General features: G+C 22.7%; 5 protein-coding genes across 5 annotated transcripts; 3 read left to right on the forward strand and 2 right to left on the reverse strand. All coding sequences in view use genetic code 6, as the record gives it.

The window, feature by feature from the left end:
- TTHERM_00247100 (nin one-binding Zn-ribbon-like protein) lies at nucleotides 1-2,131 on the reverse strand (the record flags this gene model as incomplete). Its single annotated transcript, XM_001023839.3, has 5 exons — nucleotides 1-270; nucleotides 370-609; nucleotides 926-1,400; nucleotides 1,562-1,986; nucleotides 2,075-2,131. The coding sequence occupies 5 exons, from the start codon at nucleotides 2,129-2,131 to the stop codon at nucleotides 1-3; spliced, it is 1,467 nt and encodes a 488-aa protein (XP_001023839.1).
- Nucleotides 2,132-3,540: 1,409 nt separating this feature from the next.
- TTHERM_00247110 (hypothetical protein) lies at nucleotides 3,541-5,561 on the forward strand (the record flags this gene model as incomplete). The annotated part of the gene is made up of 3 exons (XM_001023840.3): nucleotides 3,541-3,763; nucleotides 3,821-4,401; nucleotides 4,581-5,561. The coding sequence occupies 3 exons, from the start codon at nucleotides 3,541-3,543 to the stop codon at nucleotides 5,559-5,561; spliced, it is 1,785 nt and encodes a 594-aa protein (XP_001023840.1).
- A 652-nt stretch (nucleotides 5,562-6,213) lies between these two features.
- TTHERM_00247120 (transmembrane protein, putative) lies at nucleotides 6,214-11,981 on the reverse strand (the record flags this gene model as incomplete). The annotated part of the gene is made up of 7 exons (XM_001023841.2): nucleotides 6,214-6,585; nucleotides 6,769-7,223; nucleotides 7,331-7,820; nucleotides 7,911-7,998; nucleotides 8,226-10,612; nucleotides 11,238-11,594; nucleotides 11,643-11,981. 7 exons carry the CDS (start codon nucleotides 11,979-11,981, stop codon nucleotides 6,214-6,216), a joined length of 4,488 nt encoding a protein of 1,495 aa, XP_001023841.2.
- A 1,509-nt stretch (nucleotides 11,982-13,490) lies between these two features.
- TTHERM_00247130 (hypothetical protein) lies at nucleotides 13,491-13,988 on the forward strand (the record flags this gene model as incomplete). Its single annotated transcript, XM_001023842.2, has 1 exon — nucleotides 13,491-13,988. The coding sequence occupies one exon, from the start codon at nucleotides 13,491-13,493 to the stop codon at nucleotides 13,986-13,988; it is 498 nt and encodes a 165-aa protein (XP_001023842.2).
- Nucleotides 13,989-17,512: 3,524 nt separating this feature from the next.
- On the forward strand, nucleotides 17,513-26,689 carry TTHERM_00247140 (transmembrane protein, putative; the record flags this gene model as incomplete). Its single annotated transcript, XM_001023843.2, has 4 exons — nucleotides 17,513-20,768; nucleotides 20,833-26,217; nucleotides 26,278-26,385; nucleotides 26,436-26,689. 4 exons carry the CDS (start codon nucleotides 17,513-17,515, stop codon nucleotides 26,687-26,689), a joined length of 9,003 nt encoding a protein of 3,000 aa, XP_001023843.2.
- Between the last annotated feature and the right edge of the window lie 542 nt (nucleotides 26,690-27,231).

A 27,231-nucleotide genomic window follows, 5' to 3' on the forward strand; every position in this document is an offset into this window, starting at 1 on the left:
TCACTTTCTCTTATGTCTTTTCATTTGAGATACATTATTGGGGTTTAATCTACCATATCCGAATTCTAAATTATGGTTATGGTGTTGCTTGTGCTTGATATCATCTAAAGTGAAACCATTTTCAAACTCTAACATATTTCTACTAAATTCTTTTTCTTATTATTTTTAGGCTATCTTACATTATGTTAATTTATTACCCTTTAATAAATCATCTTCTCTTAAAACAATATTGTTAGCTTGTTTACCAATTTAAGGCTTTGGAATGGAATACTAAATTATTTTAATAAGATTATATTAACCAGTGAAAAAAAAATTTATTTCAATAAATCTGTAAATTAATTTGAAAAAAATTTAATTTAAAATATTTACAATGAAACCAGCAGTATTTAATTTGAATCCCTTCTTTCTGTATAATTTTATTGAGCCATCAGCTTCAAAGCTGCAAGAGACCTTAAGTAAAGTAGGGTTTTTGCACTTTGGACAGAATTTTTTTGTCATTTCTTTGCATAAATGTTAGCAACCAAAGCACTCTAAAATAAAACGCTTGGCTCTAGTGATTAACATACCATCTATAGAAACTAAAGGAATACCCATTTATAATGCAACATTCTTTATATTAATAAAAAAACAAATTAAAATTATATTCTATAAAACACAATTCAAACAAAGGTTTCATTTGAAATAAACATAAAAATCAATCTAGCTGAATATTTATCATTATTTATGAATGTAAATAATTAATTAAATTTGTATTTTTGATTATTTTAGCCAAAACTAAAATAATAAAAACTAACTTGATTGATCAATAAATTGTTTACTTATCATTATTGTAAAAATATTAAAGCCATTTTTGAAAGTATCCTTTCAATACTTTGCTTTAAGATGATATATATAATAAATAGTAAATAAAGAATATGATATTTACCTGCATGGCAAAATCAGCAGTCAAGATAGAAACACCAATTTAGCTGCCAGTGTTTTCGAGCTTCTAGTTACCTTATTCTTTGTATAAGTGAATGTTTTCAGTGTTAATCCAACCTTCGCCATCATCTTCATCATCACTTTCTTCATCTTTTTGCTTCTTTGGCTTTTAATTTTTTTATTCTTAAACTGCTTCCTTGTTTTATTCACCTTCAACATTTTCTTTTTCTTAAGTTTATTATTATTTTTCTTCATTAGTTTTAGGTCCTACAAAATTCCAACCAGTTCCAAATTCATTCTTAGGTTTGCTTATTACTTTCTTTTTTTCTTTAACTGGGACAACATTCCATCCATCATCATCGTCTTTATCATCTTTTTTTTCTTAATCATCATCTTCATAATCTTCATCATTATCTTAATTTTCATTACTATCTTCCTTTAATTCTTTTTATTCACCTTGTTCTTACTTCTATTCTTAGCTAGTTCAAAATAAAATAGAATTAGTTGAATTAAATGGAATATTCAATTAAAAAATTGAATAAAATGTTAATTATTTTTTTTAAGAAGTATTTTTCATTCATTTTATAAAGAAAAAATTAATTTTTTTATATTTTAAAGGCAAAATTATAATTTCTTCTACTTTTGATTTTGCTACTGTTCTTCTAAAGTGAGAGATTCTAAACCGTCTTGAACATTTTTTTAAGCAAAGGCTTCCTTGATCTCAGGAGGTTCTTTTCTCAATAAATCGGCAGTTTTATTTTCTTCAGCGAAGGTGTAACAGAGAGCGATTACATTAATATCAACAGAACTCAAACTAGCTATATCACCAGTGGTAGTGGCAAATTTTCTTACAGCAGCTACAGCTGTTTTTGATGGGTCTTTAACCAAAATATCAAAAGGTAGAGTCAAGAATTTTTCTCTAGCCTTCTTATCACGGATTTCAAACTTAACTTCTTAAGTTGTGTATAAATCATATTTATTGTAAAGAGATTATAAATCTAAGCATTTGATAAATGCATTAGTATCAAGTACTAATACAGGCTTTTTGGTTTAGTCTTTGTTATTCTATTTTAAAAGTAAAGGAAATTGTAAACTAAAGGAACTAATAGTATTTTATAAGTTCTAATTTAATAAAAGTATTTATAATTTATACCTAATCGGAATTAGAATTATCATTTCTGTTATCAGCTATAATATCTTGGTCCCACATCTTTGCTATTATTAGTTATTCTAATTTATTAATTTGTACCTAACTTTTTGATAGATTGATTTTACTAATTATTTTTTAATAAATTAATTAATTAACTTTTTGATAGGAATTATAATATTTAAACACTTTACAAATAAATGATTATACAAACTAAATAATTAAGATGTCTTAAAATCAAATGATTGAATTTAATTTTAGGAAAGATTTTTAACTCCAATTAAATCTGTTATCAAAGCAATATCAAAGACAATATTGTATTAATAATATTTCTTTTAAATTATTAAAATTTGTAAATACATCTATCTAAATTAATTATTAAAATTGCTTTGGATGCTTTTCTTTTCAAAAATTTTAATCTCCCATTCTATATAAATATCATTAATTAAATCTAAAACAAAAAATATATTCAAATTTAATTTCTTTTAAAATCTATTTTTATTTTTTAAGTTAAAGAAAATTTGAAATAATTTTATTAAAAAATTTAATATATTTAAAATTAATAATAAATTGAATTAAAATTTTCAATTATTCTCTTAAAATATAATCATTAAATAAATTCAATATTTCATGTTATTATTAATTTTAAATATGAAAAATATCTAATTATTTTGGAAATTAAAGCAAGAGGTAAAAAACTAATTATAAACTAATAGTTAAATAATAAATTATTTAAACCTGATAAGCTAAATGATATTTTCTTAGTTCAGTTTTTATTCAACCTAATCAATATCAAATATATATATTTTTAAATAAGATTATTTTATAAATAATATTATTTATTTAATCGTCTTTTATAAATAAATGTATGAATTATAAAAGATTGGTTGTCTATTTTTAATTATAAATTGATGAAAAAAAATGTTATATATTTGATTGTGAAACTTAAACAATTAATAATACGCTATCATATTTTTTTGAATATTAGCTAAAATATTATATATTACTTAATTTTGGATTATTGTTTAAATTAGTTTATTTTGGTATTGAAGAATTTAAAATAATATCTTTTATTTAATTTTTTGAATCATAATTAAAATCTAATCATTGGTTGGCTATAAAAAAATGTTACTCTGAATTTTCGTATTTTATAAAATGTAAAAAATTAAAAAAATATTTTTCTATTAAATTAAACTTTTAGATTAAATTAGTTTTTTTATTGTTTTATTTTTATTGAATTGTAGATTAAATTAAATATATTTATTATATACTTTTTTTATTATATCCTATTCTATGAAGATCAAAGTTTTTATCGTTTAAAACGTAAAATGCGCCAAATTATTAAAAATTTATTTAATATTCTGAAAATTTGAATTTAGCTAAATCTTAAGCTATTGTTTTAGCTTCAATTAAGCTTATTAATTAATATTATTCACAAATATTATCAAAAAAGATATTAAAAATAATTTAAAATGGAAAAGCAAATTATACCAGTTTAATTAGTTGAAAAGGTTCATTAAGTTATGAACTACTTAAATTGTTTTGCATCTGACCTTTAAATGAATGACTACGTTACTGCAGAAGAATTTTATTTAGCACTGGAAAACATGAATAAACATGAAAAATTCGATTAGTTAATAAACTACATAGCTGGTACTTTTGTAATGTCGATGTTTCGAGAAATAAAAAGCAAAAGTAAGTAATATTTTGTTGTTGTGTGATTTATGTAAATATTTATTTTTCAAAAACTAGACAAGCATTAAGATTATTTAAGCTACGAATATGATTTCAGAATTTTAAAATCGATGAGATAATGCTTTAAAAGGATAGATGATAATGTTAAGACGTTTATGGAGATGTGGAGATAATTTTTAGTGTTCTTTTTACTAGTAAAACCCTTCCGTAAGACCTTCTTAATACCAAACTATAGCTCTACCTCTTCAATTAGAAGGGCTATAGATGAAGAAGAAGATAATGAAGATGATGATGAAGATAATTAGTTATAAGAAAATAATGATTAATTTAATATTGACGACGACGATGATGATAATAGCAGAGATTCCTCAAAATAAAATATTAGAAATGAAGATGGAGAATAATTGGAAAATTAAAGTAATTAAAGTAGTGGTGAAAAATAAAAATTGAATTTTAAAAAGAAAGACATTTCTAAGGAAGATCAACTCTATGAACACTATTATTGCAGATCTATTTCTGATACTGATACTTTGTTTGCTGATTTTTCTACTACTGAAAAGTTAGAAGCTTTTTTAATCCTTGTTAAAATAGCATATAAATTTTCATTTTGTTTGACATATTACTCAAACAGATATAAGGTAATTTTAAAATTAAGAAAAATCATTTTATAAAAAAAAAATAAAGTCAATTCTAATTTAAACATAGAGCCAAAATATCTTATAAAAGCAAAAATAATTAATAATATAATTTATCAATTAAATATATTTTTAAGCAGTTTATTTTTTTTCTATTTCATATTGCTATTTATAAAAATAAGAATTTAGTCAAAGATGAAGTCATTAAAAACTTGAAGAGCTAAATTACTGAAAAAGAAGATCAAAGAGATTAAGCTAAATAGTAATTATAAGAATTAGAAAATTTATTAGCTGATTATACTAAAGATATAGATGGAGATATTAATTAACTACCAAATGATAAGCTATAACAATATAAAAAGGAGAAGATCAAGTTAAACCCTCTCAAATAAAAATTAGAAAAGTTAGAGAAGAATGTTAGTAAATTAAATGCTGATATGATACTGAAAAGAAGAATGCAGTTTTTTTAATTTTAAAATTGGGTTTAATTAGGAAGAGATAGAAATAAGAATTTATTTTTTGCTTGTGTTTATGAAACAAGTTATGTATTTAAGAAAATATTCAAATTAAATGATTAAGATGGTTAAGCAGAATGCTTTATGCACTAATATGATAACCTAGCTACTTTAAGATCGGAATTTAATCTTAATAATATTGCAGATGATTAATTATGGGATAAGATAAACCAATTAAATAGAGATGGAATTTTGACTATTCCTGATTAAAAATAGCCTATAGAAATAGAGCAAGATCAATTGTAGGATAGTGATAGCAGTAACATGTCTAAAAAAGATCAAATTTCTAACTATTACAAAGCTAAATCAAAACTTATTAAGCAAAATATTACTACTAGAGACTTCTCTTTCATTTAAAGGCCTGCTAAAAAATCATCTAACTTTAATAGCACAAAAAAGAGCATAAATACTAATGTTGATCTTACAGTTGACGATTTACAAGATTTTAGCTACAGCAGAAGAGTTACAAGAAGCTAATTAAGCGGAAATAAAAGAAAAAAAATTATTATTGATGACGATGATGATGAAGAAGAAAATGAAGATAATTAATAGCAAAATAAAAAGAGTTTAAGTAATAGAAAGAAAGTTTCTTATAAAAATGAAAGTAGTAATAGCGAGAGCTCCTAATCAGAAGAAGAAGAATTTTGAAATTACTTGCAAAAATTAATAAATAAATAAATTTATTTTTAAATAATAGATTTATTATTCAATTTGAAAGATATTTTATTTGGTTACGTCCTGTTAATATGTTTGATAATTTTTAATTTAAAAAATAAAAGTTTTTCTTTAATTATTTTTTTAATTTAGAAACAAGTCAGATTAAATTGACTAGCTAATAAATATGATTATTTATAAAATATTTTGAATTTATAATTTTTTAATAATTAAATGATTTTGTTTATTATTTTTAATTAAGTTTAAATAATTAGTTTTATTGTTTTATAACTTAAATTTTATTTAATCTAATCTCAATAAAAAACATTTATTTTTGAATAAAATAAATTTAAGTGATTTAGATAAATATTTGAAAATTTAAAAAAAGTAAAAATATTAATTTCTTAAATATAAAAATATTTTTTAAAATAAATAATTTGATTTTAGCTAAAATACAATATGGAATGACATATTAACACTTAAAATTTTAAATTTTAGTTATTTCATACAAAAAACAGAAATATCAAGCTGTTAGGAATATTTATTTATTTTGATAATTTATTATGTTATTTTTATATATACCAATAATTTTTAAATTATTTTGAAAGAGTAATAAAATGATTTTTTGCTTCTCTTGTTTATTCATTCACTGCTCATCCATTAAACCGTTTTATAGATAGAGAATTCTTAAATTTGAATTAAATGCATTTTCTAAAATAAGAGTATTCAAAGGAAGTAAGAGTAAACATCTTTTAGTGTATTTGTAATCTTAGACAAAATAGTAGTATCCATATAAGACTAGAGACAAATTTAAAATTAGCATAAACATTAAAAATAGAATTGTCATCAAAAGCATAATTTTCCAGGCACTATCAATCATTTACTATATATCCCTGTTTAAAATATCACTTGCATATTTCAGGATTCTAGTACACATTATACCTGCTTCTAAATGATCACCATCAGGATATCTTGGATTTCTTAGAGTGATGTTAAAATTTGTTATTTTATGTTCATTCTGTTTATTAAAATTGTTAATTATGAAACAAATTTAAATAAATATATTAGCCTAAAATCAAATAGAAAATAAAATTTATTTTAAAATAATATTTTATTGTTTTTGTACAAAAATTTTATTATTTAAAGATATTATTTGATCAAAAAAATTCTTCAAATTGTATTTAATTTAAAGAAAAATTACATTTAAATCATTCAATAATTATGTAAAAGTGGTAATTATTCCTGTCTGCATTGAACCAGATTAAATTTATTGACAGAGTTATAAATTGTAATCTTGCATATTTAAGATCTATGTACAGAGATTTGTATTTTACAAGCTGACTATGAAATTTTAAAAGTCATCTAAAAATTAATTTGAACCTAAATTTTGTGTATTTTAAAGCTCACTTGAAACAAAATTTTGAGCTTAAATAAGAAGGTTGTTATATTCAGGTATAGAAGTAGTTATATTACTATAATTCATATATTTAAACCAGTTTGCGGTTATACTATAATAAAATTCTTATAATCCTGTAAGCCTTGAAACAAGAGAGTGAGAATCTGCAAATTTTTAATAAGTTTTGCAAGCACTAACATAACTATTTATGTATTAAGTATTATAAATATACACACCTATCAAGCAGCTCGTAGTACCAGCTATTTTTATTTAATTAAATTATTTTTACTTTATAGAAAATTATTTGAATTTAATTTTTTAGTAAAAATGGTATATGAATTTCAATATTTTGAGAAATAATTTTTACCTACAAAGATGAAATACATGATAAGGATTAGGATTTTATTAACAAATCTCTTTTAAACAATTTTAAAAGATTTGCTGTTATTTCCTTATCTATAAGATTTGATAGAGGAGTTTTTCTTGTCTTCCATAGAGCCAAGGTGACTGTCTTTTTCTTCTAGAGAGAAATTATACCCGTTTAAAAAATTTAAATTATTATAATTTTCAATTTATTGCAATGATTTTTTAGATCTTTCTATTTCATTATCAGCCCAAGCTTTATCAATATATCTGAATAATTCTATTAAAGCTTCTTTTAGTCTGAGATATTTTACATAGAAATTTGTAGAAATTGCACTTAAAATACAAAACACGAGCATCATTATAATCAAAATAATTAATATAAGTTGATTCTAGTAGCTTACATCGTTTTATAATGAATCCATAGTTTATTAAGATATTTTGCTGAACAAATCTGTAATAGCCATAATATTTGCATTTAGAAATCCAACATCCTAATTTATTTTATATATATTAAATTCACTTATAGCAAGCATTTTAAATATAATTAATACATTAACATAAAAATTAAAAAATAAAATTACAAATTCATAAACAGAAATATCTTATAGCTTGTCCCAGTTCCAATTAGATATGTATTTGAAAGCTTTCACTAATTGGTATATGATTAATCTAAGTATATTTTTTTATAAACATTTTTAAAAAGATTTAATATATTAATAATTTATTTATTTTAAATTATTAAGTGGAAATATATTTTTTCAAACTCAATTAAATAATTGAAACGAAATTAAAAATTTTATTATTATCATAAAGTTCAAGTGCTCATATTATTAAAGAAAGAAAAATATATTTATTTATTTAAGTTTAGAAAAAAAGATAGATTATAAAAAATTTACCTATTGTACTGCAAAACTGTATTCACATTTTTGTAACCATCTGGCTAAAATAAATAGGTTTAGCTATCTAAAAAATCAAGGATAACAGGATTTGATTGATCAACTTCAGAAAAAGACTTTAGATTTGTATAAGTATAGTTTATGTTAGCTGATATAAAATTAATATGTTGCTTATAAGTTGTATAATTTCTAACTTTTGTTGCCATTTAGAAATAATAATTAACTCCTTACCAAATACATCCAAATCCTTAGTCGATGGGACCTAAGAACTCACTTTAGTATTTTAATATTTGAATGTTGCTTTGATGATTGTTTATCAATGTTTTAATAAAAATAGTAAATGAAGAAATCAGAATAATAGAAGCAACTAGCTCTGTGATTCTTAAATACAAGAAATACATAAGAGATTTAGGATTTGACTTAGATTCCATAAAATAATGCAACTTTTAATATTTCTACAAATATTGGTATCTTCCAAATTTATTAGTATTGGCAACTGAACTTTAATAGTTGTTTTTAATTTAATTTGCTTCTTCTTCTTTTTAGTCCATGTTAGGTTGGTTAGTTGAAGTAATTTCCATGCTTTCCATGAATTTTTATCTCCTAGATTGATGCTTCTTTTTTTTTTAGGATTTGTCGTAGTACTATGACTTTATTCTACTTTGAAAAAATAATTTTTAATTCAAGTCTTATTTTTTTTGTTGTGTTTTTCTTTTATGTTAAGTATCATTTTCATCATCTTCTTCTGTTACACATTCTTCTATTTTTTCCACTTTTTAAAGTTGCTAAAAAGAAGAGTTTTTAGGGCTGATGAGTTAATTCTATGAGAAGGGGAGATAAGATTAATTATTTAGAGAAACTCCTGATGTCTCTTCTGAGGTTGAATTTAATAAATTTTTTGCACTTAGCTGTAAAATTTGCTAATTGACATCTCGAGGAGAAACAAATTACATTGTGGGAGAAGTTAATCCATAATATTATGGAGACAAATTTTAATTTTTATCTTACTATGCCTGATTGCTATCGCTGCTAGATTCCTCAGATTTATTGTCGTAAAATATTTACTAATTTCCTTTTGAAATTGCATTCATTTACTATTGTTTTTGAATATCATTTTGAATGTTAATTTTATTTGAAGGTTTTATTTAATTTTCATAAAAAGAGTGATTTTAAAGTATTTAATTGTTATTGGCATCTTTAACTCCATAATTTCTGTCTATGCTGATAACCTCTAATTCTTTGTAATCAGTTTCTTAGTATAAATTTTTTTAACCATTTATAGAATAATCATAATTGCTTAAATCATAATTTAATTTGATCTCTTGTTTACTTAAGTCTTAAAATTGCTTTAAATCATTAAGCTCTTAATTAGTTTTAATTAAATATTAATTAGATTAAGAATTATTTTTATTGCTAAGTAAATTGCTTATGTCTTGGTTATATTTAAAATCTAACTTAGTCGCTTCATCATTCTGATCTATATCTATTTTTTTATTGATTAATTTTCCATCTAGTTAATTATTATTATTATTGCTATTTTCTTATTATTTTTTCTGGAGAGTATATTTATCTGTTGGATTTAGTTAAACCGGAGATAAATCTAAATCCTATTAAAAGTATTTGTTTGCTTTCTCTTGGTGGTCTGAAATAAATTCTTTTTACAAAGAAATATATTAATACTAAAAAGACTCTTCTACACTTTCTTTTCTATCAGATTCCCTAGGTGATTTAGAATCAATATGTTCTTGGATAACTTCAAGATCTTTATTATTTTCTTAATGAATTGAAGAAGATTTCTTTACTCTTATCTAATTTCCATTTATTTATTATTAAGAAGTAGACCTTTAATCTCTTATAGGAATAACTTCTTCTGAACTCATGAAATTATTAAATGTCCAATAAGTGGAAGTATTATTGAGTCTCGATGGAGAAAACTAATCTCTATTTTAGCCCTAATATATTGTTTTACCTAAATCACTGCTTGATTAGTTTTTAAATGTTGGGCTTTTTTCTAAAATTTACTATTTATTGTCTGAACCATTAGATGCTACTACTTTAGATTAATTCTATAACTATATTTAATTTTAATTATTTGTTTATTGCTCCAAAACATCTTATTTTACTACTTTATCTAGTTAAATATTATTTACTTGCTATGCATTTTTGCTAATTTAATTTGTGCTATCCTAACTTTTTTTTTTATTTTTCAATAAATTTTATTATCTTATATGATCTGCTTCATCTTCATTAGTATTTTATTCTGTCTCTAAGCCATTCGTTATCTTAATAGCACTATTAACAGAAATATTATCAGCAGTATTAGTTTTAAAAGAGGAGTCTAACTTTGTAAAACTTGTACTGTTTCCTGATGTAGAATCATCTCTAATCTAATGATATTTAAATCAAATAATATTTTATTTTTTTCTTTTCATTTGATAATTGCTAAAAATTAGTTTGATAGCTCAATTATTTACATAAAAGATATCAAATTAGCAATAATTAATTTTATCATGAAAGTAAGTTTAATGTTTTTAAAATATTTTATAAAGTAATTCTTAAAATTTTCTTTAAGGTGAAAATCTTTAAAAATTTAAAGTAATTGGTGGACATTTTCTTTATAAATTATTTATTTAATATAATTCATTTAAAAATTGTGGATATTTAAAAGCAAATTTTTAAGTTTTTAAATTTTTAAATTTAAATTTTTGATATTTTAAATTTTAAATTATTAAATTAATTTTTTAAGAAATACAAGATAGATTAGATTAATAAAAAAGCTAAAAATTATATTTATTTGAAATAATTATTAGATATTTTAAAGGGGATGATGTAATTTGTTTTAATTAAAAAAAATGTAGATAGTGAGAAGCATTAGTATATATAAAAAATAGTTGTATTTGGATTATGAAAAATAGCAAAAATTGTATTAAAAAAAAAATAATAATAATGAAATTTTAGACAATAATTCTAAAAGTTTAATTAAATTAATTTTTTATTTAAAGAATGATGTACCTTTTTAATGTCGTCTAACTCAAAAATGTAATACCTTTCATATCTGCCTTATTATCTATTTTGATAAGGCTGCTATATCACATTTAAGGCTACTTCAAATTCAATAAATCCTCGTTATTTGTAAGAGCTTTGAACTTTTTGGGATTCGTAAAATACCTTAGGAATATTAAAAGATGAGGCAGATTAACTTTTTGAGTTTACGGAATTTTCTTTTGGTAAAAACATCTTAACCTTGAAGAATTTATTAAAATTTCTCTCTTAAGTTTAATTTGATGTTATGTATTCTTAAATTTTTGGGAATAAAGAATACCAGCTTAAATTATGCAAATGAGTTTTCTCGAACTCTATCATTTCTTCCTATTTATAAAGTTAAAATTTATTTATGTAATCTATAATTTTTTTTACTTTTTAGAATAAATTTTGCCATATGTTAGGAGTAGAGCATTAAAGATTTCCATCAAAATCAAAAAAAAGGCTAACAGTACTAGAATAACTTCTTATAGGCTTAATAAAAGTGATCAAACTTAGATCATTAAGCTATAAACTATCAATGTCAAAAAATATTATGCATTCTTGAGCATAGTTTAATTTATCTCTAATGTATATCTTTGACAGTTTTCTAAAAGATTTTGATTTTCCTGTTTTAAGAAAATTTTAAACGATCTAATTGTGATGTTATCTTATTGGATTTGGAATTAAATCATTTATATGATTGCAATACTTGAGTGTTTCTTCAGAAATCATCAATATATTAGAAGCATTCTTTGAATACCAATTCAATTTCCCTTTTTCACTTCCATAGCCTACCTTAAAAATGCATACTTTCTCAGAAAAGAAGTTGATTTTGGAGTTCCTCAAAACTCTTTATTTTTTTAAAAAGGCATTTTATTATATAAATAGTTTTTTTCTTAATCATATTAATAAATATGTCAAGGTAATTAGAATTTTATAATAAAAATTTTAGGTATTTGATTGAGTTTTTTCTCTATTATATGAGAAAAAAATAAGATCATAAAACTTCCTTATATTACTTTTGATCAGTATTTTTGGTATTACCGAATTAAAAGATCCAATTTATTTATAATTAAAAATTTATTTACCTGATAAAAAACTCATCTTCCATGCATACTTGCTTATTTATTATTTGTGCGCCATAAAGATCGTTTCTAATCTCACTCAAAAAGAAGGTTAAAATTAATTTTTAATCATAAGATGGAAATTCATTATAAAATCTATATATTTCTTTTTAGATTTTATCTAACTGGTAAGTTAATGCCTTAGCGTCATCAAAAAAATTTTCATTACTTGAGTAGGAGTTTTTCACAATTTTTTCTAATATCAAAAGTTTATTTTAGATTGCTTTTGTTAAAGAAAGCTTAATTTAATCTTTTTTTTGCGAAACTTTTTGAAATTTTTCAGTGCAAATTTTAACATCTTCTTCTTCTTTATTAACTTACTATTGAAAAGTTAGAATAAATTAGTTTCTTACTTAATTCATCAAAATTGGTAGACTTGATTTGACCAAGTAATTTACATTAGCTGCATTGTTTTCATACAAATTTTTAGCAATTTAATTGTTCAAGTAAAAAAGTTATTAGAGTGACTTAGAATATCTGTCCATTCTACATAAAGCCATAGCATAATGGAGGAAAAATAATTAATCTTCTGATTTATTTAATTACAACGCTTTTTTGAATTTCTCAAGCATATCATACATGTAGGCAAAATAAAATGACTAAGAATAAATAATATTAATTTATTTATGCCTTTCAGTCTCATTTGATTGTTCGTATGAAGAAGCAAAATTTTAACAATAGCAATATTGATTTTAACATGACTTAATATGATTTTGCAGCAATCCACAAACAATAAAATTTTAATTCTATTCTTTACATAAAATATCTATTTCGCTTAAGAGTAAAGATATTTTATAATATATTTTATATTTTACATTTTTATCTTATTTAATATCATTTAAATCCGTAGATAAAATCTTCTCAAAAAATTAGCATTTTCTAACTAAAATAAATTTTACAATTAAAAAAATTGTGAGAATTATAAGTAAACTATGCATTTTATCACCTATTTATTTTCATAAATTTAATAATTAAATAATTATACAAATGTATGTTTTATTGGTAATTAATATGATGATTTTGATTAGTTTAACTAAAGAAACGAAACGATGCGTTTATATTAATGAGATAAAAGAAAGAATAATAAAAATAAATAAACTTTGAAATTTTACTTAAAATGTTCAATGGATTCCAGAATATGTAAAGAACCAAAGAAGATAAAGAAATGCATATGCAAATCAAAAAAGCTCCAATTACAGTAAAGCTAGAGAATGGAAAGTAAAAGATGACGTCAAACGCAGAAATAATTAAATAAAAGGCTATAAATATCAGCTACAAATATTTAGCAGTATTTTAGAAACCATAATCATTTGATTAAATTAGAGAGAAATAAAAAGTGCAAACAATTTTGATGATATTAGAGAAGGCATAAATATTAGTCCTGTTTAACCTAATTAGTCCTTTACTCTCCATTAATAAAGATTATTCTGAAAATTAAGTAATATTCAGGCTGAATAAAATTGTAAGAACCAAGTTAAGGATAGAAAATATTTAGATAAATACTTTTTTAATACTTTCTTATGTTTCATCTACATTTGCTTCTTAAGAAGAAAATTAGCTGCAAAGAAGTATAGTTTGCAGCAAAGGTATTAAAATAACATAATTAAAACAGTGAAAAAAGTGATATAATATATTGTCCAAATAAGATTTATTATATCTAGCATTAAGGATTTTATGTTTTTTTTTAGTATTTTCTTCTAATAGTCTTTAAATAATGATAGATGTAATTATTATAAACACAAATAGTATAATCAACTAGACAGAGAGTTAGATAGAAAGAACTTGTTGATAGACATCAAAAGTATTGCTATTAGTATTAGTGGGATTAGTTGATCCATCTGTGCTATTTGTATAATTTAAATTGTAAAATCCAAAATCTCTCTAACTATATTTAGTTTCTAATAATCTTTAGGTTTTTAATGTATTTCGCTAATTAAACTCTTAGCTATTTGCTAAATCACTATTGAGTATTCTACTTGAAGTTTAAGAATTAGCAACTTAATCATGTTAACTATACTATAAAATGAGTAAGTATTAAAAAAATTTCAAATTTATATAAAATAAAATAATTTTATGAAAATCGAGGATAGTTTATAGCGTATTAATCAATTTAGAAATAGCTTTTTATACTATTTCCATTTTTTGTAGTCATTATTTAATTATAAGCTGAATTACATATTTTGGATCAAACAACTCAGGTGCAATGTACTCAAACAAATAAAGTTAAGGATTTCCAGCATAGATTAGAGCCTCATGGAACCTATTGTAAGTGAACATTTATTTTTCGAAGGAATTTACTTTCTTTATCGTAGGAAAGTAAAGATACATATTAAGCTAAAGATAGCTAATCACAATAAAAAATGAACATAAGTAATCAAAGCCTACATTGCGCTCAAATTATTAATGAGAAATGTTAATAAATACTTTGCTGATTCTATTAAAAATTCCCCCTTATTTATCTTATTTAGTAATTATCTTAGATTTTATTTGACTGCCTTTCATTTGCTTCAAGAAATATTCCAAAACTTCTAAAAAATACTTATTTTATTTTGCTTTGCTTTTTATTAAAAAAGTTTTTTTTTGAAATTTAACTAAATTTACTCTATTAATTAATATTATCACAAATAGTGTAATTAACCGAATTAGTTTATTTTTTTGTTTGCTTTACTTACCAATAAAAAAACTTTTTAATCCTCACCTCATATGATATTCTTAAAGAATTCTTATTGTTTTTACAATTGATTAAGATACCTGCATTGATCAGCAAATAATACGCAACTCTACCAATTTATGACTAAAAGCCAGAAATAATATCTTATTTAGTTTAAATAAGGAGCAACACATTAATTAACAGTTTTTACCATAAAAAAATTATTGAATAATTTAACTTTTGGTTATACATTTTAATAAATCGAGGAAAAGATCATATCTAGATAAGATATTTACTCTTTTAAATTTGAAATTTTCATCTTCAATAAATAATACACTGTAATATTTTTTTCTTTTTATATTTACATTTTTTGAACAAGTAGGTAAAATAATAAAAATCAAATAAATTTAGAAAAGTAAATTTGTTTAGCAATTATTTTTAGTAAGAATTGGTAAATCTATTTAAGAAAATATGTTGGAAATTTGTTTTTAAAAAAAGAAATTTAAATGCGAAAAAGGTAAAATTCAAATTTTACATAGAAAATATTAAGATCTTAATAATTTATTAATATAGATTACACTTAGTAAATATATTCATTTTAATACTATTTGATAGTTAATTTAAGATTTCATTTAAATAAAATTACATGGTAATTTATTGACTAAATATTTAGATTGCATAGAACATTATTAAACGCGTAGATTACAATTTATATTTGTAAACATATAAAAATTATCTTTGCTATTTAAAAAAATATAATCAAATACTAAAATCATCCCTTTACACTTTGATTTTTAAATTATTGTAAACAAATACAAGTAGTAACTTAATTTTCTTTTATTCTAATAGTTATGCATCCAATATATAATTCTATTATTTTTTTAGTATTTTAACTCTAAAATTAATATTTTTTTCCTTAAAAATGCAAAATATGTTCTTTTTACTTGATTTGTTAAATATTTATTACCTATCTCATTTATCATAAACCTTTAGTTTCAAAAATCTATTTTTTAGCAACAATTATATAAATCTATATTACTCATTCATTTTTGATTGAATGAAGAAAAACTATTTGGTTACAAAAATTCAAAAGTTAATTTCTTTTTTGAAATTACAATAAATTGAATAATAGAAATTTATTTGAAGAAAGGAAAAACCTGATTTTGTTTGCATTTTAAGAATCTACAGATTTGAATGAAAATTATATTTTACAAAAGTATTCCTAATTTTATTTAAAGTAGATTTCTTATCATACGTGTACTAAAAAATTACTTTTCTAACTAGTGAATATACTCTTATTGAATTAACACTTAAATAAAAAATGTTATTATAATATTTATAAATATTATTGATATATTTTATATTAGATTCAAAATATAAATTGCTAATCTGATTTTGAAAAACTAATTCCTTATATAATTTCTTTTTTAAAAATTGATATTGCTTGTTTTGTTTTTGAATCAATGTAACTTGTTAAAAATATTATCAATATCTATTGAATTAAATCAATAATATTTATTTTAAATTCCTTTTAGCTTGAAAAGTTTAAATATTTTATAGGTAAGTAATGATACTTCGTATTATAAAATATATTATGATAAAATATTAAGCTTCTAAAAATAGTAATAAATTTCTTTTTTCATTCAATTTTTTATCAATTTAGTAAAAGCTACACAAATATAATTTGTTTTAATGGACTAAAAAATTTCAATAAATTGAATTAATTCATTTATTCAAAAGAAAAGAGTAGTATATTACCAAAATGAATAAAAATATAAATTTATCCTTAAACATTATAAAAGTTTTGTAAATTAAATATAAATAAAATTAATGATTTAAATAAAATAGAAAAAAATAATTAATTTCTTTTTTTTTAAATTATTTATAATTTTTTATAATTTATCTTAATGATATTTTTCAATTCTTCAAAAACTTTAAATTAAATAAACTGGTTAACCTAAATTTACTATATTCCCTCTATTTTATAGGATGTTATTATAAAAATTCAAATTCTATTCTAAATTTTAGAAATTTGTTAATTTTTATAAAAAATATTGTAAAAAATATAAGATACTAATTGAGCTAATACGGTAATATTGTTATTTATTACATAATTATTTAATAATTAATTTAATCTTTATTTTAATTCAGAAATGCTTTATATAAATTATCATGTGACAAGTAAAATTTAAATATCTAAAAAAAAATGTTATTTTTTAAGTATAAAAATTATTGAAAGAGTTAGAGATGAAAAGAATTTTCATGAAACATTGTTACTACTTAAATAATATATGCCAATGTAAATTTTAAATTGATCATTTCACTACATAATATATTACTTATTAAGACTATTCTTTTTCTTCTCCTTCATACTTTTACTTTATTGATTGATTATTATTAAATAAATTTGAGATAAAAATTTATTAAGAAAATTAAAAAGTACATTAAAATATAAAAATAAAGAAAACATCTTCTACTAGAACTTTTAAATGAAAGTGTGTATTTATTTAAAAATAGTAACACTTTTATAGCTATCCTTTTCGTTATTAGCATGCCCAACTGGTTGTAATGTATGCAACAGTTAAAATATCTGCCAGTAGTGTGAGCAAAATTTTTAATTAGACTAAAATTCAGGCGTTTGTATATTCTAAGGTTGCCAACCATAATTATACTTTTAAGATAAAAGTAATAATTAGCAAGGTGTTTGCTAAGCTATTTGCGATTAAGGATACCAAGGTGATAATTAAACAAATCTATGCGTCAGTCTGAATCAATGCTCTCTAACGTATAGCGCATAAACAGGAATTAGTAAAGTGAATGAAGCAATTAAGTAGATATTACCCTACTAAGATGATTATTTTATCATAGTATACTCATCATATATCAGCATGCAGCTTAAATCAACAGGGGTTTTTATGCAAAGTATTCCTTTCTAGCAGAATATTGAATATGTAGAATATTTTCAAGGTAACTTTTACATATTTTAAAATGATAACAAAGTTGCAAAATGGAATTTATAGAATAACAGCACTCAATTATTTAGCTATGCCTTATAAGGAAATTTAGATTAGAGCACACAAATAATTTAACTTAACAAATAATATGCTATTGTTATTACTTTTGAAAGAAAAAAGTCAAAAATCTATGGCAGTTTATTACTTGATTTAATAGAGTAAAAATTTGTTTAATACTCTTCAGTTATTTAATTAACTCAATAAAGTTTTGAATAATATTATTTTTTTAACGATTTAATTTATATTTCTTCACCTTCTGGAATTCAAATGCTATAATTTTTTATAGATAAGGATAATAATTTGAATACACAGAGTTATTCAAACTAAAATTTGTGCCAAAATTTAAATTCAGTCAGCATTTAACAAGCATTATCCCTAAATAATTTGTAAAACATTTTAATATTGAGCAAGCAAGCGCTTTATCTGGTTTTAGATTAAAATTCTTGCTAAGTATTTTCTATTCCTTAGCCATGTGCTTAAATTAAAATGGTGCCTTCTTCAACATCATAACCATAAAATTTCTACTTTTTATAGCTTTAGACAATGATTCTCGTTTTGGATAGTAAGTAAACCGAAATTGCATAAATAATAATCTAAAAAAATATTATTGATTTTCTTTTAATAACTACTTCTAGTTAAAATGTGATTTTATCCATCCTTGATAATTCATCTGATCTGAGTTTTTTTAATTTCAATCTGATTAAATTTGAAAATCAGTTAGTATATTAAAAATAATTGAATAATTTCAATCCCACTAGTCTAAATCTTATAAATTAACTTATTGATAGTAATAATTAGCCAATTCAAATTTAATTAATTGCTTATTCAAAGTAATTATAGTCCATAACATTGAACATAACTAATCAAAACTCTTTAACTATAACAAATCAGTACTACTTAAAGCCATTTTAAAGAAAATTTATTGATATGTAATCAGGCATCTAGTCAATGGATACAAATGATTCTAATAATCTTATAACTTCATGCTCAAGTAATGGGTAAATCATGACATGGAGCTACTCAACAATAACAAAACCTTAGCTCATCGATTAAACTTTCATAAAGAATCAAGGCTTATGCTAAACAGTATCATATCTAGTAAACAATTATGTTTTGATACTATTCTAAAATAGCATTATAGCTTTTGATGTTGTTTTTTCTAAAATTTTGTATACTTGGAGTTTCACTAATACACAATCAAAAATGAAAAACAAATTTATATTGCCATTAAATGGCAATTCATATCTCTTATATGATTCTTGCTTTAAAGCTTTTGATCAAAATTTTTCGCTGATATTTTAAGACTGTAGTTCATTCTTTGATGATGTTATAATGAAAGCAGTTTTAGATCTTAGTATGAATTTAGTTGTTTAAAAAGCGAACTCTTTTACAGTTTACTAATTATAAAATAACTAATTAAATCTTCTGGCCTCATATCCCAGCATACCTCAAATCTAAATTTGGAAGATAAGAAATTTCCCATAAAAATATCAATAAGCAAACAATATCATTTTCGAGATAGTTGCATTTTTTTCTGATTAATCATTTACAATATTTACAGAAAAATTAATTCCAATAATAACATACCAAAACGTCTTTCTCTCAGCAGCTGTTGATATAAGTTTTATGAATAATGACCCGGACGACAATTTATATGTTGTTGGAGGAAAAAATAGCTAAAAAGGTTCTTCATTTCCATACCAATCCTTCGGCTTATTCAAGAACTACACAAATATGTTTTCAGTTGCTTAACAAAGTGGTTTAAGTAAAATATTTCCTCTCTATAAAAGTGTAAACTAAAATAACAATAACATTGGCTATAGTATCTAATCAGTTGTCCTTTTGAGCTATTGTACTGTTGTAGCTACCTTTCATTACAACATGCAGACTTAAAATAATTTTTATTATGCAAATTAAATAGACTATAATATATTTATGAACTCTTTCTCGTTAGTCAAATAAGATTAATTTTTCATATTTGGCGATACAGCGGGTTTAATGACAGTTGACGCAACAAGAAGATAAAAATATACTAATGTTTATAATATAAGCCCAAATGAAATATAATCAAAGGATTTTATTAAAGGAGTGTATTAAAGTTAAGTGCTACAAAAATACTTTATTATAAAATCCAATATTTAAGTGTACAGACTGTTAACCAATGAGTTTATTGAAGTATTAGAAGTTAAGAAGGATCCTAACTAATCTATTTAATATTTCATGATAGTAGAATAGTAAAATTCTATCATTTCCTTAAAATAAAATGTATTATTTGTTAAGAATTACTAGACAAATTAAATCTACTATTTCAACAGTTTCTCTACAATTACTAATTATTTGGTAGCTAATGATATTATTTATGTATATGGATCAACTATTTCTATCTTACTTTTTGATTTGACATAAAAATGTACTTTAAAAGATCTAACTGATAACACTATCGTTCAGTAGTGTTCATTAAGCTCGATAGGATTAGTTTGCAAAAAAGCTTCAGGAAATCTCAATGTTTTTGATGGGTAGAATCTTAGCCCTATAATTAATTTATCATAGCGCTTCTTAGATAATAACTATAAGTTTGTAATAGATAACACATATTAAAGAATAATAATGTATTCTTCTAATATTGAGGTATACAGCTTAACTGGAAATTTTCAAATGTACGTTTCCTCTGTCAATTTAGTAATTTAAGATATCCAGATATATACCAATGATATCGCTATCATGTCTGCAAGTAAATTATTATCAATATGTTATTATATTTTTTATATTAATTTAAAATTGAAATAATAAATTAGGTATATTTATCTATGATAGAAAAACTTTATAATACAGAGGAGTGATTCTTAGTCCAGGAGGGGCAGCTATTTTAAATATGGGATATATCCCTGAATTAAATTAGATAATATTTTATACATCTTCTACAAGATATGCTTAGCTCTTTACTATTAGCTTAGACAATTTGCTTACAGTTATGTAATACAAAAATTCTTTAACATAAAATAATCCATCATTAGTTTCAGGTTATGCCTATGATAAAGATTAAAATCTAATCCTTTTTTTAGATACATAAGGAAGTTTCTAAGCTTTAGATTACCTGGGTTAGGTTATTTAAAGAGCGGCTTTTAAGTTTGCTGAATATGACTAATACTCAGCGTATTCCTTTGTTGGGTTTTCATTAGATTTTTAAAATAATAACATGTTGATATATTCTTAAACTTAAGTTTTTTATCTTTGCCTTGCTGATTTTTTGAATTAAGCAATTTAATTTAGAACTAACAAGAAATAACTATTTGCTTAAATTGCAGATAAAAGTTATTATGGTTAAGGTTCAAATAGCATTGCCTTTTTAACAGCAGGAGATTTAGGTATCCTTTACAAGTACTAAAATTCTTTATTTGAATACTTTTACTAAGTTAATGAAGAAATTCAAAGCATAATATATAATTCAAACATCAAAACATTGATAATTGCTCTTTCTCAGTCATTTATTATTTTTAATTAATTTGATTAAGCATCTATGAGCAATTTTAATCAATTTTAAAATCAATAAAAGATAATTTCTTTAAATAGTCTTTTTTCTTAATTCATTTGTGAAGATATATATATGACTAAAGATAGATTGATAAACCACTATGATTTTGTTAATTAAGTTACTCTTGGTAACATACAATTTAAAGACCCTTAATCCTTAATAATCTAAAAAATATGCTCTAATGTTACCCCAAATGTATATTTGGGTTTAAATAATGGAGATGTTATCATATACAACAGAAATACCTATTAGTAATCTACTATCAGCATAGTAACCAAATAATAAGGATAGTAGTATTCTAGCTTAGAAATAGGATTTTTAAAAGAAACATCCACATATTTATGGGTTTGCTTTAGTAATTCACAAGGAATTTTTAGAATCAATCTTTAGAATTAAAATTTCGAATAAATCATTTAATTTGACTCTCTGAATTCTTATAGGCCATTCAAATAGTTAAACGTTATGCTTTTTGATGTTGATGAATAAAACACTAGGATATTTTTAAATTTCTTGGGAGAAAAACTTCTTAGAGTGTTTGATTTTTCTGGTAAGTTTATCTAATAGCTTTCTTTACCAGACATAATGTATAACACTCTACAAATTAATTAGTCTCATTTGCTAGTTTATAATATCTTTCATGTCATGATATATGAAAGAAATACTCTTAAATACATCTAAAGAGTAAGAAGAAACAATCGTGTTGACATTTTAGTTGATGTAATAGAAATAAATAGTTAATACTTAGTCCTTTTAAGTTAAGATAAATATGAAATATTTTAAATAATGCAAAATTCGATTGAAGCTATTTTAATGGATCAAGTGGTTTTGTAAGATCCGATATTTATGGCTTATGCAATAAGCAGTGGAGATAATAGTATTACAGATTAAATCATGTAAATTTTGTTATTCTCATCGGATCAAATAACCGAAAAGAAATATAACCTAAATTATGAGAGCAATTAAAATTTCAATAAAATTTGTAGTATGCAAGTTTCTGTTAGTCAATTTTATGATATTTCATTTTCGATGAGCAAAATCAAGCCTGTGTCATATCCTGACTCAACTTAGGCTTCTATGATTCCAGTAGCAGACTCAAGTTTAAACAATTATTGGAATATTCAATTAAGTGGAAATGATTTAAGGAGTATTAATTTCCAAAGCACTCTTAATAGTTTTACTCAAGTCTGTCCTGTAAAAGATTCTTAAATGTCAAATAGTTAAACATTTTATCCTCTTCAAATATATTAAGATTCATTTATGGCATATACAAAACAAGTTGTACAAATAAGAGATTTCAGTTTCAACTTCTCAGACAATTTATCATCTATTAGTTTTTTCAATAGTTCTACAAATATAATTTTTGAAAATATTTAAATTAAAAATTAAGCTATTGGCAATATTACATTTTAATTTTCTAACATGAATCGCGTTACTCTTAACTAAATTAATTTGAGTAATCTACAAAGGAAATACAATTAAAATAGTACTCGAGCTTAATGGTTCTTCGCCTTTTAAAATGTGAACGAAGTCAATATCTATAATTTAATCTTAGATAATAGCAACTTGGAGAGCTTGAGCTTTAATGGTTTGATATCAGCGTTTAATGTTAAAAACATTACAATTTCGAACTTGACTGTTTAAAACTCAAATATTTATGCTTTAATTGATATCTATAAAGTTTAAAATTTTGAAATTCATAATTTATAGATAATCAATTGTAAATAAGCTTCAAACGATTAGAACAGATATGTCCTAAGTATCACAGGAGTAACAAGCTCAATTCTTTCAAAAGTATTAATTACTTAGAATTCTAATTTACAATTTATTTATGCAACGAACAAATTTAGAGATAATGGAATCTCATATTTTCTTGAGACTGATAACTTAAATGTCAATAACTTAAATATTACATCAAATTTAATATCTTCCTCCAATAGTTTATCTTTAGTTTCTGTTTAAAGCTCATTTTGCACATTTAATAGTGTCACTTACTAAAATAACTAAGGAAATTTTTTGATAACATTATCTTAAAGCTTATTAATTTAAAACAGCTTGTTTTAATATAATTAATGCTTAAACGGGGGAGCACTTTCTATAAGTGAAAGCTCTAACTAAATATAAATACACAATAGTACTTTTTAATTTAATTAAGCTTTTGCTAGTGGCGGGGCTATTTATTTCGAAAATGTTGGAGCATAAATATAAATGGATAGATTAGTTAAAATAACTTAAAATTAAGCTTTAATAGGTGGAGGAGTTAGACTTTACAATAATTAGCCAAATCTGCCTTAATAACTTAATTTTAATTACAAAGCCATTATATTTGATAATAATGCATAACTCTATGGAAAAAACGTAGGAATTTTCTTACAAAATACAATCGTCGGAGTTATTCAAAGTAATTTAACTTAGGCTACTGATAGCAGCTCTACTGAATCAACTATAGTAGACTATCTTATCATTTAAAACTAAGATATGAGTATATCTGATTAACAGAAATATTAATAAATACTTAAAGTATTTAATTTTAAAAGCGGTGGTATGCTAAATCTTCTTGTGAAATTAGTTGATTCTGAAGGTACATTTATGAAATTTTCTGCCTAAAAATATTAATCTCAACAATACCCTGATACAATCTAAACTGAATTGAGCTAGATAAATTTCAAAATACAAACAATTACAAATAATTAAGAAGTATTGATTAATGGAAGAAATATTATTACCTCCTCAGATTTTGATGATATTTAAAATCAATTTATATTTTCTTAAATTTAAATTTCAAGCATGCCAAATTAGACAACAAGTTTATAAATTGTGCCTACTTATACACCTGATAATATAAATGTACTCCCTACTTAAATGGAGTTAAATATGAGAATTTGCTATCCCGGTGAAGTAGTTAAACAGATATAAAATAATCTATACACATGTTATTCTTGCCCTATAGGATAATATTCGTTGTCAGATCCTACAAAGGATCAATTTTGGTAGGATAATATATAGAAGACTAGCGATAGTCATTCAAATGACCAATCATAAGCTTATTAATCTGAATGCTAAAAGTGCCCAGAGTCAGCTCTTGAATGCTAAAACAACACAATAATTTTAAAAACAGGTTACTGGAGAACTAATAAAATATCTACTGATATTGTAGAGTGCTCTACCTAATTTAATGCTTGTGACGAATAAGATAGTACAAATAAATAAGGTTGTCTGAGAGGTTATATGGGTCCTATCTGTAAAGTATGTGATATAGGTGGTTAGATATGGGAAGGTGAAAGATTTTCCACATCTTACACAAACTAAATGAAATGTGATGTATGCAGCGATGAAAGCTATCAAATTTTTTTTACCATATTAGCAATAGTTATCTTAATAATTTATTTCATTTTCAGCACTTTAATGTTTTTTAATTCTTTTGTTCACTCTTGCCTCTGCTATTACATTAGAATATTAAAAATTATACCTATCTCAAGATATTCTATCTTAGATTAGTCAAGTTTTTACATGAAGATATTAGTTAATTATATTTAAATATCTTCTGTTTTGAATTCTTAGCAGGTGAGCTTTTTCCCAAGTTTCCTCTTTTCTGTTACAAACTATGCTGCTGATCCAAATTCATAAGTGATAGTAAGTGTTAATTGCTTATTTAGCAAACACTTAATCTAATTATATGGTTAAGCTCACATTATATAAGTGTTGCAAGCATTTTTACCTTTAGGATTATTTTTTGTTTCACTATTAATCATAGCTTTCTGTGAAAAATTAAAGCTCTTTGGTGTGAAAAGGTTCCACAAATTCACTCTCATTAATTTTATTTTTATATTTTTTTAGCCTGATTAAATAAATTTCTTTTCCAAGCAGCTAAATTGTACTCAAATAGGGTCTGAATTATATGTTACTTCTGATTTGACTATAAAATGTAATGATCCTAACTATACATCATTCACATTTCCCCTATCTATTCCTTTAATAATAATTTGGAGTTTGTTCCCATTTATAATATTTAAGTGTTTATAGAAACGATCTTCTAAACTTTTTTCCTGCTTTACCCTTTATTATTTTGGATATTACTATTAAGAATACTATGAAAAGCGCTATTATTGGGAATTTATAAGAATTTACTTAAGGGTTATAATTGTTGTTGCTTTTACACTCACCTCACAATATCAATTTATTAGCTACTAAGTTGTAGTTTTCATACTGTTCATTTATATTAAAATTACTATATACTTTAATCCTATAAGAAATCGTATTTTGTAAAGGTTTGACTTTTACTGCTACTTTATTATCATGGTGAATTCTTTGTTATCGACAATAAATATCCAAATGAACTCATATGCAATCAAAGGACTGATATATTGTCTGCACTTTATGTTCATATTTAAAATTATTCTAGCAATTGCTTTTTTCAAATTAAGTAATCCTTTAACTTATGTTGGTAGGACGTTTAGTAAGATTCTTTTTTATATCCTACCTAGTTCTATCTGTAAAAAATATTTAAAAACACAAAATACAAAATGGAAAACTTTCATTCATTGGAGGAAATTGCAAAAAAATTTAAATATTTTAGTGAAGATGAAAGCTTTTTAAAAAGTTACAAACGAAAATCCCTAACTACTTTTAAGCTCTGTTAACTTATTAAATTGTATGAATTTTTAATATTTAATAATTTAATAAATTTATTTATTTTTTTTAACATAAAAAGCTACCCAATAACAAAACCGAAAGAAAAGTGATTTAATGAAGGTAAATCTTTTGAGTAATTATGTTTCTTCACTATTAGAAACACCAAAATCTAGAGATTCAAATATTGGTAATTTTATTTATTTAGTTTATTTCATTAATAAAAAATTTTTTATATAGAAATAAATTCTGCTAGGCTGTAATAAGCACAGAGTGAAGAATAGAAAATTAACGAAGCTAAAAATAATGCTAAAAGTATTTTTGGACTTTAATACTAAGAAGAATGTAATTCTCCAATAGATGAATAAGATTAATCATCACCTTTTAGTCAAAACAAAAACTTAAGAAAGACTTTAGAAATAAATTATGAAACCTAATTCAAGCTTTTAGATAGTATCAAAATGAAATAAAAGAAAGTTAAAGAATCATAATGATTTCTTCTATATGTTGAGTTAGAGATTTTATAAAAATCCTATATTTATAATTTAATATGATTTAATATAAATCTTAATATTATATAAAACAAAAAATAAGATTGTAATACTTAGCTTTAAAATTTATTTTTTATTTGTTATTTTAAAAGTAAGTCAAATAATAATTTTATACTTATCATTTTTACTTCAGTTATTACTCAGTCTAATATTTATTATAAAAATAAAAATTTTAATTTTCTTTAAAGAAATATTTGTTAAGAGAAATTCATGATAAAGAACTAAAATTATAAGAACCATAGCATTTCTCAAATATATTTTGAATTAATTAAAATCAATATAAATTTTATTAGTACTAATTTTTGTTAATTTTAAAATAAAAGCATTATTATTTTTACTAGAAAGTATTTTAACTTATATTTTATTTGATCATATAAAAAATATTTTTTGCAATAACGTAATCTCTCCATATCTTTATTGCTATTGATTGATCGCAAGGTAACCAAATAATTAAATTTAAACCAAAACTCAAATTTTAAAATTTC

Source organism: Tetrahymena thermophila, assembly GCF_000189635.1.
Source record: "Tetrahymena thermophila SB210 genomic scaffold scf_8254406, whole genome shotgun sequence".
NCBI lineage: Eukaryota > Ciliophora > Oligohymenophorea > Hymenostomatida > Tetrahymenidae > Tetrahymena > Tetrahymena thermophila.